Source organism: Schistocerca americana, chromosome 4 (genome assembly GCF_021461395.2).
Source record: "Schistocerca americana isolate TAMUIC-IGC-003095 chromosome 4, iqSchAmer2.1, whole genome shotgun sequence".
Taxonomy (NCBI): domain Eukaryota; kingdom Metazoa; phylum Arthropoda; class Insecta; order Orthoptera; family Acrididae; genus Schistocerca; species Schistocerca americana.
This window is the reverse complement of record NC_060122.1, coordinates 742,929,436-742,947,040: the sequence shown is the minus strand read 5'-3', so window position 1 is coordinate 742,947,040 and position 17,605 is coordinate 742,929,436. Positions and strand designations below refer to the sequence as shown.

The 17,605-nt window shown below is 39.4% G+C and overlaps 1 protein-coding gene across 1 annotated transcript in view; it reads right to left on the bottom strand.

Moving 5' to 3' along the window:
• LOC124613136 (PMS1 protein homolog 1-like) overlaps window positions 1–17,605 on the bottom strand; it is a 122,595-nt gene that overhangs the window by 71,918 nt on the left and 33,072 nt on the right. Inside the window, exon 6 of the mRNA XM_047141753.1 lies at window positions 16,369–16,515. Within this exon, the coding sequence (XP_046997709.1) occupies window positions 16,369–16,515 (147 nt within the window). The remainder of the gene's footprint in view (window positions 1–16,368; window positions 16,516–17,605) is intronic.

The window sequence follows — 17,605 nt, the reverse complement described above, 5'->3', positions numbered from 1 at the left end:
ACTAATCACAACATTAATCATCAAACAGAAATTAATCAGCAGCTGAATTTTCTTTCATGATATCTGCAACAATCTGACTATGCTAACGCTGTTTGCAAATTCTACACCTGTAGAAAACCACTGGTTCTAACTATGTCATTAAACCAGTGTAGTTTTAAGAGAATTTTCGTCTAGAAATGAATTGCCTTGATGGCTGATCGATCAAGATCGGGAAAGGTATTATTTTACGAATATATGACGAGAGCGACAAGTGCTTGAGAGAGGACTTCCCTATCAATACAAGTGTCTGAGAGACGACATTCCTATCAATCTCCTGGATAGTGTTGTTTCTCATATCAACAGAGTGAGTTATCATGCAGTAGCACAGGTGATGTAGTTCTGTTGCTCGATTTTCTTATACTGTGACCGAAAGGTGTCTCAGTTGTTGACAACAAATGCCAGCTGTGTTGCACACACCCCTTGGGGCAGAATTCGTAGTCCAAAACACACTTATGGAGCTATCAAATGCAAAATATTATGTTCATACTACTCTGTGCTCTAGTACGTTAACGATAAAGGCATCATAACATGTCACCAGTAACAGTACTGCAAAGGAATGCTCAATAAGCGGCCTGATGACATTCAATAATAGTCACTCCGTTGATTTTTGTTGTTTCAAATTAGAGCATGCAATACTCCTACAGCAGACTTCTGAACTTTGCCTGTTGAATGCAAATGTCGCATGATGGTAAAATGTCACATATATGAGTGGTCGAGACTTCCTTAATGTGGAAAATCATTCATGCCAGAATGATCTTTGTTGAAACAAGAATATCTTTTTCTGGCGTATTTTTCCCAAAAGCACTCGCTCCACGCACAGTTCAAATCTTTCTAGCTGCCTCTTCTACATTCACCCCTCTGTTATACCAAAAGTAAACGTTGTGTTGCAGATGTTACACCTTTTTCCACTTGCGACTCAATTTTACAATGCTTAACTGTAGTCCACGATTTTCAAGTATGCAAAACCCAATGCTTAACTGCAAGATAATAACTACAACTTCAAATTCGAAAATGGCATTGATACATACACTGACAGCATGGCGCCGCCTTCACATGGGCGGCGCCGGATTTCAGGCAGCGGGTGGCGTCTGGCCGGTGGCCGGTAGCCGCTGCAGCGCGAGGAAACGATCGAGTGTAAGCTGTTATGATCGCGACGCAGCCACGAGCTGTCCTGCGGAATTGTTTCTGGAATACTTGTTATTGCGGGTGGGTAGAATGTTAAGCGAATTGTCTTTGATGTTCAATCAGACTCATAACTTTAGACCGAAATGTGGTAAAAAAAAAAAAAAAAAAAAACAGCTGGACGCGAACATGCGACTCTAAGTTTAGAATTCACGACGATTACCGCGCAAGACCAGGGACTCACTCCATCCATATTAACTTGGAAGTATACAACACTTCCGCCTAACACTTCCGCATCTTACAGTGTTGCCAGATTGTGCAGATGGCCGGACTTAGAGTTGTCAGGGGCAGTCAGTTTTATTGGCCACCTTAAGTGAACGACTCTGACTTAGTCTCTGTGGCGGCCGGCTGGCGGTCAGTTTTTATGTCTAAGACTGTACATAACCAGTTATGAGGTGTAAGACATAATTAGGCCTACAATGAAGGCCACCCAGCAATTGTTGCTCTAAGACAGATGGCAAAGTGGTACGACACTGGTCTCATATTCAGGAGGAGGCCAATCAAATTCAAATCTAGCCATCCAGATGTAGCAATATTATGAAAAGGAAAGTTGTCACTCACCATATAGCGGAGATGCTGAGTTGCAGATAGGCACAACAAAAAGACAGTCACAATATAAGCTCTCAGCCAACAAGGCCTTTGTCAAAAATAGACAACAGACATGCAGCAAACACACACACACAAATGCAATTCACACACATGACTGCAGCCTTTGGCAGCTGAAGCCACACCGGGAGCAACAGCAGCAGTGCATAATGGGAGTGGCAACTGAGTGGGGGTAAGGAGGAGGCTGGGGCGGGAAAGGGGAGGGATAGCAGTGTAGGGGTAGGAGACAGTGAAGTACTGCTGGGGAGCATACAAGGATGAGGTGGAGAGAGGGTAGGGCAGTTAGATGCAGTTGGGAGGCAGACAGAGGGTACGGGAGAGGTGGGTGGGGGAGGTTAGCAGAAAAGGAGAGAAGTAGCAAGAAGACTGGACGCTTTGGTGGAACAAGGGCTATGTAGTGCTGGAATGGGAACAGGAAAGGGTCTGGATGGGTGAGAAAAATGACTAACGAAGGTTGAGTCCAGGAGGGTTACAGGAACACAGGATATATTGCAGGGAGAGTTCCCACCTGTACAGTTAAGAAAAGCTGGTGTTAGTGCCAAGGATCCATACGGCACAGGCTGTGAAGCAGTCATTGAAATGAAGGATGTTGCGTTGGCAGTGTGCTCAGCAACAGGATGGTACACTTGTTTCTTGGGCACAGTTTGTTGGTGGCCATTCATGCAGACAGTCAGCTTGTTGGTTGTCATGCCCACGTAGAATGCAGCACAGTGGTTGCAGCTTAACTTATAGATTATATGACTGTAACAATACGAGAGAAGGAAAGCTGCTACTCACCATATAGCAGAGATGCTGAGCCATGATAGGCACAATAAAAAGATTCACACAGTCATAGCTTTCAGCCATTGAGGCCTTTGTCACCAGTAGACACACACACACACACACACACACACACACACACACACACACACACACACACGCTCTCTGAGACTGCAGATGCATGTGCAAGTTGCGCTTGTGTGAGTGTGTGTGTGTGTGTGTCTACTGCTGACAAAGGCCTTAATGGCCGAAAGCTATGATTGTGTGAATCTTTTTATTGTGCCTATCGTGGCTCAGCATCTCCACTATATGGTGAGTAGCAACTTTCCTTCTCTCATATTGTTACATTCCATCCTGGATCTTCCATTGTTAGATTATATGACTAGTTTCAGAGGTAGCACTGCCTTCGATGGGATAGGTGATGTTAGTTACTGGACTGGAGTAGGTGGTGGTGGGAGGATGTATGGGACAGGTCTTGCACCTGGGTCTATTACAACATGGCATCCTTCATTTCAATAACTGCTTTGTTACATTCCATCCAGATGCAGGTTTTCTATGATTTCTCTAAATGACTTAAGGCAAATTCCAGAATAGTTCCTTTGAAAGGACATGACTAATTTACTGCCTCATCCTTCCCGAAACAAGGTTGTGCTTCGTTTTTAATGAATCAATATAATGTGAAACCCTAAACATCCTTCCTTTCTACCTAATCTTCCATAGTTCCTTCCTTCTGAGAGCTATATTGGAGAATCTAATCCACATCTCCTACCTTCTGTTCTCTGGGTAATAAATGAGTAGCACATCTAATGTTTCCATGCTCCAGCAATATTAATGTATGCATCACAGTTCTCACATCTTTGATTTTCCTTATATTTTAGGTTATGTTCGACTAAGTAACAAGAGGATGTGTTACACATGAAAAGAACACCTACTGCTCAAACTGTGATTTTACATTCAAAGTATTAATGTGTGTTAGGATGGTATACAGTAATATTTAAATAATGATTGAATATGTGACTTTTATGAAGGGAATGTATGACCTGCCATACTACCTAAACAACACATCATAAAGTTCCTGCAGAAACGTGTTACACAGTTATGAATTAAGTTATCTCTTGGAGCACCTGAGTGGTATCTAACATAAGGTCTACACTATACCATCACAATCAACTTGTATTTAACAAACTTAAAGGTGCAAACCACCAGCATGGTTTCCGCAGACAACACATTCTCATAGCATCCTACAACTTCATCCTGATGGAATTACTGAAAGGAAACTAGGGAAGGATTCTCCATCGGAAGGTATGCCCTCAAGATAACGGCTCTCATAACTGTCACACAGCAATCTTTTGAAACCTCAGTGGCAACTATGAATGTTCAAAGTCTTACAGCCCGTAATGGCCTGTTCAAGGAATGTCATCCTTGCACTCACACGACATTTCATATGCTCTTTAATTGGATTTTGACTAATAGTGAAATTATGGTAAGACAGATTTAAAAAACAAGTTTTTAAACTTCAAACATTTCTAGGTATCGATGCATACTCTGAGCATAATTTATTAGTCATGAAAGGCAAAGAAGCTGCAGAAAGGTAAGAAATTATGGTGATGGGGTCTGTATAAGGATTACAAAGAGCACAGACAATAACTTAGAATCAGAAGGGAAAAAATGCAGTAGAATATCAATGTGTAACTTTGAGAGATGAAATACTGAATGCAACAGAGAAACAATGGGATGAAAAGACAAGACACAGAATTAATCCTTGGATAATATAAGAGATGATATAAGTACACAATAGTGTCCTGCCCCTCCAATCCCTTCCCCCTCCCCCTCCTCCCCCAGACAGATCATGCTAGTACTGAGTAATATTGTCTCTAGCCTTGATACTAGCCGCAGATAGACAAGAAAGAGAGTCCACACCTCAGGTATGCCAATATCCAACAGAATCCACTTCCTGATGATCAGATCCTGCGGAGTTAAAAAACTGTAAGAATTATGATTGCTATGTTTCACCAGCTATTCTGTTCAGTTCCAGGTATTTTCTATGGAATTAAGCTTGTGGAACCTAGAAATAATGGAAATTCCTTAGTGGAACAATATGTAAAATAAGAGAAAGGGGACGTCATATATAGTCACTGTTTTGTTACATGTGCCTATGCACCACACATAAGTTTACTTTAGGTGAGTGGTTGTGTTTTCCTTATTTTTCAGATTGGGTGATTTGGTAGTTTAGTCAGGCTGTGAATAGGTGCTTGAGTCTTAGGAGCATCCAGCAACCTACTCGGTATGAAGATGTAGACAGAAGGGAGATACCGGTCACAAAGAATGTTGAAATAAACAGGTTCACGATAACCTGAATGAGTGAATCCAGGTTATGGTATGGAAAACACCTCCAGCCTAAGCTGCACACTCCACTTACACTGCAGTTTAAATGCTTCAGTGGGTTGTTGGTGCAGTCACCACCTTGCATCATTTGAAAAAGGGACAAAATCAGACCATACTTCCTGTCAGCTGCTATCCAGTTTCTGTGTTGTTGTGTGTAACTTTATGTGTCACTATAAGCAGGGGTCTTTGGTGAAGTTCATGGCTCCAAATGTTTGAAGTATGCAGTTCTCTTCCAATGTTTGACTGGAAACTAAATGACACAGACATTCATTTACTGGGAGCAGCAATTCCTGTTGGAATTGAAACCTTTTGTCATTGGAAAGGCATGACACGATCTCCAGTTCCTATTGGTTAGGATATTTTTAGGGCCACTCTTCTTACACTATTACACACAGCTGCAAGTGATATCACATTCCTCATAAACAAATTGGACAGTATGCATAGATACATCAACAAATTGGATATCTTCATTCAAATTATTGTCACGGGCATGTCCAAATACAATGAGACACATACACATCACTTCAATGCCATAACCCAAGCCAGCAGTAGAAAGTCACATGCCACCACGTACCAGCTCTAAACCCTTTCCAGAGCTCCAAAACTAACACTGTGCTTTTTTTTTAATGAGATGACTAATATTTTGTTCCACAATCTTGTTTAATAGATGGAAGGAGAATATATAAAAACGTAACAAATGAAGCAGATAAAATTGAATAAGGTTGTCTAGAAAGAAAAACTGTCACAAAATGCAAAATGGCAAAGCAGAAATTGCTAAAGGAAAATCCAGAGTTGTAAAACAATGAATGACTAAAAGAAATATAGGTGCACACACAGAAAAATTAAAGCAACAGGAGACGCAGCTAAATGATCATCGTGCTCTCAGATGGTATGCAACACTAAGCAAAGAAGGGAATAACAAAACTGGACAGAATACTTAGGAATCCTATACAAAGAAAAGAAACAGGACAACAAGATTATAGAAAGGGAACGGGAAGCGGATGAAGATGAAATGGGCCACAAGCAATAGTACGAAATGATTTGATGGTGTACTAAAAAATGTAAATCGAAACAAGGCAGCTGGAGCACATGAGATTCCCTCAGAACAATTAAGACCTTGGGCAGAACCACTCACGACAAAATGGTTCTTCTGATACATAGGATATATGAAACAGGCAAAATACCCTACGACTTCAAAAGGAATGTAATAATCCCAATACTACAGTAGGTATACGTGACTATCACTAAACCATCAGTTCAATAAGTCATAGTTACAAAATATTAACACAAACTACCTGCAAAATAATGGAACAATTTGTAGAAGCTACTTGACCACACATCTTATCTTAAATGATTGAGAAGACAAACCTATATTTATAGTATGTGAAGGTTTAGAAAAAGAATTTGACAATTTTGGCTACAACACACTACAGTCAAACCTCGATAACGAATTTCATGGGACCATGAAAATTAAATTGTTGTACCGGGGTTATTGTTAAAATGAGGTTTTGTTAGTGTGACTCGGAGCAAGGAGCCATGTTTTCGTGTCTGAGAAGTACATTACTGTAGTACTTTTTCTGATGAAAAATAATGTTAAAAGACAAATAATGAAATACATTTTGTTCACTTTATTTATTAATACTGTACCTGTAGAATATCTTACTTTTGTGTACAGAAAAATTCACTGTTTCTTTTTTCTTACAGATTATCTTGTAAATATTGTCTTTATCTCCTGTAATGCAACCAATTGCTGCACTGAAACACTGGGGACTGAAGATGATATTTGCTGAATGGTTTTCAACTGACCTATTAGCTCCATCAGAGGAGGGGGATTCACACTTATCACATCACTGTCATTGTGAGAATCTTCAACAGATGTATTACCATTTAACTCTTCAATGATAGATTTGTCTGTATATGCTTCAAACACCAACGCCTCGTTATCCACCGACAAGTATTCAACTACTGTAGCACCTATGGTTTTACCAATAACTGTTGGATAAATCTCCAGATCACTTTGAATATCATCCTGCATTATTTCATCCACCACAACATTCTCACCAACATCTTCACTTTCAGAAAGTCTTGCATTTTTCTAGCAGTTCGCAATCACATTCAGCTGTACACCGTCCCAGGAACGAGCAATCATGTCACAAGCCTGCTTCACACTGAAACGGTAGGGATTGCTTACCTTTCTTTCAATGCTTGCTATCACATGTTGAACTAAATGTGAATGGTAGTTTGTTTGAAGGTTCTTAATTATCCCCACATCTAGTGGCTTAAGAATCAAAGTATTGTTCGGGGGGCAGTAGCATAGTTCAACCTTCTTCAACACTGGCATGTTGTTATGCACACTACAATTATCCACCAGTAATGTAATTTTCTTATTCTTCATTGACATCTCTTTATCAAGCAAAAGCAGCCACTAAAAAAGAGTAGACGTCATCCATGCTTTTTGATTTGTCTTGTAATTGACTGCAAAGAAAGAAATCACATTTACAATATGACTGTAGCAAAACATTACAGCTGAAGCTACACTGTACTGAATTAATTTATAAATTAAAGGAATTTATGTACCGTCTTACTGGTAAGCTTCTTACATTTTTGAAGCACCGTGGTTAGCTGATCGTCAGATCACCAGTGGTGTCAATTCGTGTGTCCCTGACGCGTTGCTGCAGTTAGGCATACTTCAGACTACTTCCCTCCGTTACACTTTTCTCCTCTAAAAGCCATCATCTTCTCTGGCATCAGTTGATAAAATAGTCTCATCTGATCTGCATTGTCCAAGTTTGAAGGACTGTATTTTTCTAAAAGTTTACACACAGTGTTTTTCCTGAAAAATTCTGCATCACCTAACAGTGCTGATTTTTCTTCTCCTGAAATCACTTTAAAAATGATACCATGCCTGTTCTTAAATCTTTGCAACCACCCATTACTTGCCTTAAAATTAGAATCACCAAGCAACTTAGCGAACTTTAAGGCTTTTTGACAGACCATTAATTGGTACGTTCTGTGGACGCATCTCTTTAAACCACCGCAGTTTAGCACTGTCCACATCGTCAGCAGCAGCCATCTTCATTCTTTTTCTTGAAGGGTTAAATTTGCCACCTATAAAACTTTCTTCAATTTCTTTTCATTTTTTAGGGACGGTAACCAACATTGACTGTGCAAGTCCATACTTCCTTGCCACTTCTATTTGTTTCATTCTGTTATCAATGTCTTTGAAAACCTCAATTTTTGTCTCCAACCTTATTTGTTTCCGAGTTCTAGCCATTGTCCAAATTAGGGAAGTCCAAATCATTTACATCAACTAAAAACATTCACAGATTGCAAAAATCATGGAGATAAGCTGCATATGAGCCCAACAAAACACTTCTCTCTACTACTAAAGCTCAACAATGGACAAACTAAACACTCTTTCACATGAAGGAGCTCTTTGATGTTTGCCACTCAGCACAGCTCGCCTGCGGCTGTACGCTATTCTCTTTGCTGCTTGAATAAATATAGTATTATAGTATGTAGTGAAGTTTCTGGAAATAAAGTGCCAAAATTCTAGTAGCTAAATAAACAATACCTACTGCTGTAGTGAGCTTCTTAGAAGTAGGAAATGTAAATTCCTCAAAATTTTGTCTTAGTTATAATAGGGTGTTGCTAAATTTACTTCATTGTTGTAATGAGGGGTAATTAACATAGTACATATAGGAAATCAGCCAGGGCCATATAAAACTACAGTGTACCCAGGAGTATCATTGTGTGGGTAATCGTTATACGGATGTTTGACTGTATTTGAAATTCTCAAGACATACACGATAAAATATAGGGAATTAAAGGCTATCTACAGCTTACACAGAAATCAAATTATATAATAGCTGGAGCACATGAAAAGGAGGCAGAAGTTAAGAAGGCCGAGAGACAGAGTTGTAGCCTACTCCTAACACAATTCAATCTGTAGAGACCAAGCAATAAAGGAAAACAAGCACAAATCTGGAACAAGAATTAATTAAACTTCGAGAAGAAATGGAAACTTTAAGGTTTGCTGATGCCATCGTAATTCTATCAAGTGTGGCAAAGGGCCCGGAACATCAAATAAAACAGATTATTATTTCCATATAATAGAAGGAAACATTCCACGTGGGAAAAATTATATATAAAAACAAAGATGAGGTGACTTACCGAACGAAAGCGCTGGCAGGCCGATAGACACACAAACAAACACAAACATACACACAAAATTCAAGCTTTCGCAACAAACTGTTGCCTCATCAGGAAAGAGGGAAGGAGAGGGGAAGACGAAAGGAAGTGGGTTTTAAGGGAGAGGGTAAGGAGTCATGCCAATCCCGGGAGTGGAAAGACTTACCTTAGGGGGAAAAAAGGACAGGTATACACTCGCACACACGCACATATCCATCCACACATACAGACACAAGCAGACATCTTAACAGAAAGAGGAAAATAAGACGACAGAAAAGATTTCGAAATGCAACAGTGACAATAACAAACGTAATTGTTGGATTCAAATTAATGATATCAATATAATAGAAGGAAACATTCCACGTGGGAAAAATTATATATAAAAACAAAGATGAGGTGACTTACCGAACGAAAGCGCTGGCAGGTCGATAGACACACAAACAAACACAAACATACACACAAAATTCAAGCTTTCGCAACAAACTGTTGCCTCATCAGGAAAGAGGGAAGGAGAGGGGAAGACGAAAGGAAGTTAAGTCTTTCTGCTCCCGGGATTGGAATGACTCCTTAGCCTCTCCCTTAAAACCCACTTCCTTTCGTCTTCCCCTCTCCTTCCCTCTTTCCTGATGAGGCAACAGTTTGTTGCGAAAGCTTGAATTTTGTGTGTATGTTTGTGTTTGTTTGTGTGTCTATTGACCTGCCAGCGCTTTCGTTCGGTAAGTCACCTCATCTTTGTTTTTATATATAAGATTATTATTTCCTGTTTACTCATGTCTATTGTATTTATTAATGACAAAATTTGCTATATGGACTTTATTAATTGTATTTATTTACGATCACAATTTTGTCAGTTGTGTCACTCTCGATCAATAGCTGCAATGACACACAATTGCTAAAACAAACGAGAACAGATTGTATCACTACATTTGCTTTTTTTTCTATTTAAATAGTACGTTGTTGCGGCTGTCACTTGAGAATTCACAACTGACAAAATCACAATTGCAAATGAGTAAAATTAAGAATAGTCTACAAAGGAAATGTCATTTCTGAAGAGGAATGGACAATGTCTTGAAAAAGTGGTTATAACAAAATCAAACAATGGAAGCTCCAGGCAGGAATATCAACAGTGTAGGAAAAGGCAAATTGGTACTTACTGTAAAAAAGATACATTAAGTTGCTGACAGGCACAATTGAAGGGACTTGCTGATGGCATTCTGGCCCGAGCTGCCGGAGCTGGTAGTCATGTGTGCATGATGTTTGTTTGCTTACGTGTATGAAGAGAGAGAGAGAGAGAGAGAGAGAGAGAGAGAGAGAGAGAGAGAGAGATTGTGTGTGTGTGTGTGTGTGTGTGTGTGTGTGTGTTACTGAGAAGGATTGGGGCTGAAAAATTTATGCAAGTGTCTTAATTGTGCCTGTCTGCAACTTAACATGTCTTCTTCATGTTAAGTAGCAATATGTCTTTTCCTAAATTGTTAAAAGAGGTTATAAGCTGAACAGAGAAGTAAAACAAAAGTAATGGACAGCAGCTAAATTAAATCAAGTGATGCTGAAAGAATGAGATTAGGAAATGAGACACTAAAAGTTGTAGATAAGTATTTCCATTATGACAGCAAAATAAAAGATGACTGAAATCAAGAGGTTATAAAATACAGACCATTAAAACCAATAAAAATGGTTCTGAGAAAGAGAAGTTTTTTAACACTGAATATAAGTTCAAGTATTAGAAAATCTTTTTTGAGTTTGGCATTTTAAGGAAGTGAAATGGGGAAGATAAGCAGTATAGGCAAGAGGATAATAGAAGATTACAAAATGTGATGCTACAGAACAATGCTGAAGACTAGACAGATTGAGTAACTAATGAAGAGATACCAAATTAAAGAGAAAGAAAAAGAACTCTGTGCCAGAACTTAAATAACAATGATCAAATTAAATTTCAAGTGAACTTTGGCACAAAGAATACAAAATAAGTTTCATATAGCCTTTAAAGAAAATCGCAATTTACTGGTAAGAATGCTTTGCAGCATGCAGGACTTGAAGAAGTTACTCGGAGTTACAAAGCAAGAAATTTAGAAATAACACTAATACAATAAATTATTTTTATCTATAAATTATTTTTATCTGAGTATCAGGATCCTGAAGCTAAAAATCCCTGTTGAAAACAGTGTCAATACTGAAACTGAAGCCTGTTCTTCCAATTATTATTGTTTAGTAAGTATTAACACATTTAAGAAATGTGAATTACTTAATGCACAAAGCCACAACTATACTGCCCCACCACTGCTGCCCAACTATTCAGTCAAGAAGAAAAAAGGGAAGCAGGCAGCGCACTTAGAGGAAGATACAGACAGAGAAAAACTCCAAAAGAACATAGAAGTAAATAAAACTGTGGAAAGTGAGCTAAATGAGGAGAAAGAAACAAATATAGCATACAAGAGCAATGTAACTTACAGCCACGTGAAAGGCAACAGCTTCCACAAAAAATACAAAATAGGCTTCTACCCATCTTTGTTCATTTGATCCAGGCATCATTTTTTAGTTTGTTGTTTGTACATATGATATAGGACAAGTGTAAACATAATTAATTTACAATGACAACAGTCACTGTGACTACACAGTCAATACAATCAAAGTGCATAATAATATAAACTAACATATTACATTGCTTCTACATGTGATAGTAAGTGAGGCTACAAGATCAACACAAAATAAATTATAGTATGAAATGACACAATAAATAATTAACCTATCTGGCATACGAGGTTTACTTCTTATGATGTTTTAGAAATTCAGAGCCAGAGCAGAAGCAGTGGTGAAGCAAGAATTGTTTCAACTTTACATTAAGTGCATTTAATGGCGTTATGTATTTTAAGTACGAAGGCATATGGCTATATAATTCTGGTGTGATACACCCCTCTTCTGCATAAGCTTGTACTTGCGGTATTTATATGTAGGTTCAGTTTCTGTCTAGTTTTACATGGATGTATATCATAGTTATGTTTCAAGATTCTTTTTTTTTTTAGGTGCCCCCTTTTGCAAACATTAGAATTTCATATATATACAAACAAACCAGAGACAGTATTTTCAGATTTTTAACAAGAGGTCTACAGGAATCCCTGCATTTAGCTTTCTTTATTACCCAGATAATCTTTTTCTGCTTTTTAAATGGTCAACTGGGCCAGCTAGCAAAAACCATCATAGTTTTGGTGGATTGTAAATATTACTGTAATGCATAATACAGGGTGGCCCAAAAAGGATGGTCACAGTTTTGGTGGATTGTAAATATTACTGTAATGCATAATACAGGGTGGCCCAAAAAGGATGGTCACATTTTAAATAACTATAACTCCATCAGTTTTACAAATTAATTTTATTCAATTACGTAACTAAATGCTCCCAGGCACCCAATTACAAGAACTAACCACAAAAAATCGTGTACGGAAAATGACTTCCGGAAGATGGTGTCCTTCCTCGGTGATGCATTCCACAAGTCTTTCCTCGAAATTTTCCATCACTTTCACTACTGTTTCTTCTTGAATTGCCATAATTTCCGCACTGATTGCCTCCTTCAGATCAATTAAGTTTTGGGGCTTCTTTACGTAGACTTTTGACTTTAGGTATCCCCAAAGAAAAAAATCACAGGCTGAGAGGTCAGGTGATCTCGCGGGCCAGTGGACATCTCCAAAACGCGAGATGATGTGGTGGGGGAACATCCGCCTTAAAACACACATGGAGTCATTGGCTGTGTGGGCCGTGGCCCCGTCCTGTTGAAACCAAATTCGATCTCGATTTACATGTAACTCTCGCAGTTTCGGCACCAAAAAGCTACGTAGCATGTTAACGTAACGTTTCGAGTTCACTGTGACTGTAGCGTTGTTCTCCTCAAAAAAATAAGGACCAACAATCCCCAATCTTGAAATTCCACACCAGACTGTTACCGTAGCACTATGAAGAGGCTTTTGGTGCAATTCTCTGGGATTATCTGCTGCCCAATACCTGCAGTTTTGTTTATTGACATAGCCGTCTAAATGGAAATGGGCTTCATCTGACATAAGAAGCACAACATCATTATTAGAGTACAAAATGTCAAGCATTGATTCACAAAATCGTCTTCGCTGCTCAAAATCACGATCATACAGCTTTTGCGTGATCATAATTTTGTATGGGTGAAACTGTAACTCACGGCTTAAAATACGCTGCAACGAACTACGGCTGAGGCCTAAAGTTTGAGCACGACGCCTAGTGGAACGACGCGGGCTTTGCAGCACTGACGCTCTAACATCATCAATGTTCTGTGGAGTAACTGCCGTACGTGTACGCCCTGTAGATTTACCACTTTTGACAGACCCTGTTGTCCGGAATGCAGTCACCCAACGTGATATGGATCTGCGATCTGGAATGGGTCCATCACGCGCTACACCAAAACGTTGTCGAAACAATCGTTGCACAGTAATAAACGATTCATCATTTCTGAAAAACTGTTCCACAGCAAAAACACGATGCTCGACCATCCACTGCGCCATCTCGTGGCAAACTGGGTGTAATGGCCGACTTGCAGACGGCCGGCAGTGGTCCCCCCTCCTCACCTTTCAATGGTACTACGCAGTTCAAATCCGACCATCCTTTTTGGGCCACCCAGTATATATTCAGTACACTGAAACACAAATCAATTTTATACATCTACACTGCTTGTCATTAAAATTTGATCAGGAAAAACAGCTAACAATGAAATTTTACTTATTATAAGTATACAGTGCGTAGGACGAATACAAGTTTCAGTTTGTCAGTGATTTGGGGTATACATGGCACAAAATTTAGTACGCAGAGGTGCCACCTCTAGCAGCAACAATGGCTCTCATCCAGATGGGCATCAAATTGAAAGAGCTTGGATGACAGATATGGGTATGTCATGTGTAACAATATCAATGTCAATCTGTAAATGTTTATTCTACTTGGAGCCTCCACATACTTATGCACTAATCATTATGCCGTATGCAGAACCTGGACTCATCCTAAGATGCATCTTGGTGCCACACCTGTGCCCAGTGTTGTCGTTTGGTGCACTACTGTCAGTGGCTGAGCGGTTCTAGGCACTACAGTCTGGAACCGCGCGACCGCAATGGTCGCAGGTTCGAATCCTGCCTCAGGCATGGATGTGTGTGATGTCCTTAGGTTAGTTAGGTTTAAGTAGTTATAAGTTCTAGGGGACTGATGACCTCAGAAGTTAAGTCCCATAGTGCTCAGAGCCATTTGAACCATTTTTTGCACTACTGTCAGTCCATCTTTCTCTGCTGACATGTCCAGGGAAGCTGCAACAATTCTCACTGTGCTAACAGTTTTTAATGCTCCACATTTTGTCATGCTCTTTGTATGGATACTCTGTAAACAACCCCTTTTCTTCTGAAGGTACTTAACATGACTGTAAAATACTGCATGGATGAGCAAATAATACGTCTCTCCTTTCAGCCACTAGTCTAATGGGGCCACAGAAATCCTGCATGCAACAGAATATAGTTCTCCTAAATCCATAGATCCCATACTTAAATGACAGTCTTGGGACCTCAACCAATGCAAGCAGCAACACTGCAAAACGATAAACTGCAGCCTACTTAGATGAAGATCCTGCCACTGTTAAAGTCAGGCACATGGTGATAGTTCCTTCCCCTTACATAAAGTGTAACAAGATTTTTTCACGAACAATCCACATTCAAATGTGATTTCTGAAGTAGAAAACAACTGTATAATCTTTCCCTGTGCATACAGAATGTAGGTGGTTTAATACCTACCTACATTTTGCGGTTTTACTGAATTGATAACAATTTGCATATCCAAGCATACAGTAAACATCAAGCCAATTTGATGTTCGTAGCATGCTGCCTTCATGGTGCTGCAATTTTTAGCCTCTAAATGTAGTTCTACTCTGACGGATGTAATATTCTTGAACTAAATAAAGGTCATGAACATTTTAAATAACATTCATCAACTAACCCTTGCAATGCTAATGCAGTAAAACAATACTTTGTTAGATTACCAACAATACAATGAAAAGGATAGATTGCTCCTTACCACAAAGGTGACACGTTAAGCTGCCGACAAGCGCAATAAAAAGTTTGTCATACATACAGTTTTTGGCCAAAGCCTTCTTTGGAAAACAAAAACACACACACACATTCACATTAGCTCGCATGTTGTGCCACAGGGTGGTCCCGGAAAACAAAACACACACACACACACACACACATTCACATTAGCTCGCACACCTCAGGCGAACGACTGCTACCTCTGGCTACTGTGGCCAGAATGCAATTCTCGCATTGAACGAAAGCAGCAATCCATAGAGGAGTGGGGAAGGGGGAGGGATAGTATGTTACTGTTAAGGCGGATGGGGAGAGAGAAAAAAAGAAGAGTGCTGTCTGGCAGAGAATGCACAGATTAGATGGCAGCACGGCAATGCTGCCAAGTGCAATGCCAGGAGGCTGTGGGGGAGGGAGAGAGGAGGAAATGGGAAGTAGAAAGGAAAAGGAGCAAAGAAAGGAAAAAAAATCAGTGAGTGCAGTGGCACAGAGTCGTGCACAATGAGGGTGAGGGGACATGAACTGGGAGGAGGTGATAGGACAGAGGCGGCGCACATTGTTGAGTGAACAGTGTGGGGATAGTAGTTTACTGTAGCTTTGGCTTCAGATAATTTCAGGAGCAGAGAATGTGTTTTAATGGTAACTCCCATCTGCACATTTCACAAAAACTGGTGGTGGAGTGGAAGATCCAGGTATCCCAGGTTGACAAGTAATCAAGTATGTTACATTCAGCTGCATGTTGTGCCACAGGGTGGTCCACTTAGCTCTTGGCCACAGTTAGGCGGTGGCAATTCCTCCTCCTTCCCCGCCCCATTACAATGTGTGTGTGTGTGTGTGTGTCCTTTCCCAAAGAAGGCTTCAGACAAAAGCTCAATGTGTAACACTTTTCATTGTGCCTGTCTGCAATTCAATGTATCACAATGTATCCTCTTTATGGTGAGCAGCAATCTAACCTTTTCATAATAGTGTTAAGTTTACAATAATGATTTTATATTCCATCATTACAGATCATTTTCATCTCTCTGAATATATAATCACGTACAAGAGAAAGTTATGTTCTGCTGAATAATTATAAGACATCACAAACGATGTAATCAAATGTATGTATTTTATCTGTTTAAAGGATTATTCTTACCTCTTCTTTGCAGAACACTTTTGTTTTATTTGGTTCCAAATTTACATCTAAAAGGTCTGCAGGAAGAGTTACAGATACAACACAGATAGGATATTTCCTCTGAGGAAATTTTGGGCCAAAATACTGTTTGATGATTTTTGTGGTTACCTGCAACATTCAAGAAAACTTGTATAAATTTATGTACCTTCGGCAGCACAAAAAGCAGACCACCCCTGAATTCCAATGTGTAGGCTGCACCTGACTGTATGCAACAAAAATAGCATGGCTGTGTTATATGTCCTCTAAACCCTCTGCAGTACAGTCTTTTGACTATACACAATAGGTACCATAAGACACTGCTCTTTATGGCAGTCAGTCCAGAAGTAAACCAATACCATCATACAATAAATGTTAGAAAACGTTGTAAGAGGGGAGACAGTCCTTAATGCTTCTAAAATAAACTTCATTACAAAGTGACACTGCAGAAGTCTCATCACAATCATTAAATGACAAAGACAAGCTGCTGTTCATGATACTAACTTGAACCCATTTTTAACCAAACAAAGCTTGCACATCTGATCGAGATTCGACTAGGCATAAAGAGACGTAAAATATCAAAGTGTTCACCAGTATCAGTTTACAAGGCTGAATATCCGAACCAGGAAATAATGACTATACATTTAGTACTGCATTGGGAACTACATGAAGCTTATATTGCTCCTGAGAAATAACCACAAAAGGTATGTAAAAAAATGCTGTGCACAAATGTGAAATGCCATCAAGTAAAGCTGTGGTGATGGACAGGAAGTAGAACCAAGTTCCTATATGTATTGTTAACTAAGCACAGTCAGATGTCAGATATTAAATATGTCCACCAATAGCAGGATATTTGAACCTAAAATGATGATGCAAACGATTTGTGCCTGTCAGGGATTCGAACCCGGTACCTTTCGCTATTTTCTTATACCTAAGAATAGACACAAAGTACTTATTGTTTCTTCACCACTAGTGAGATGTGCATGTTTTGCTAAAGGTAGGCCAACAAATAGTTCTGTGCTGCCTGGGACTCCAACCCTGCGCATATCATCATCGTCGACCCCATACAAAAAGTTGTCAACTATCAAATTCCCTTTCACTAACAGTTAGGATCATGCCATTTGTATATACCTTGGCCTCATGAGCAAACAACGATATGATGGGATAGTATCATCTCAAAGGGTTTAAATCCACAGAAGAATTGGAATCAGAGCTCCAATTG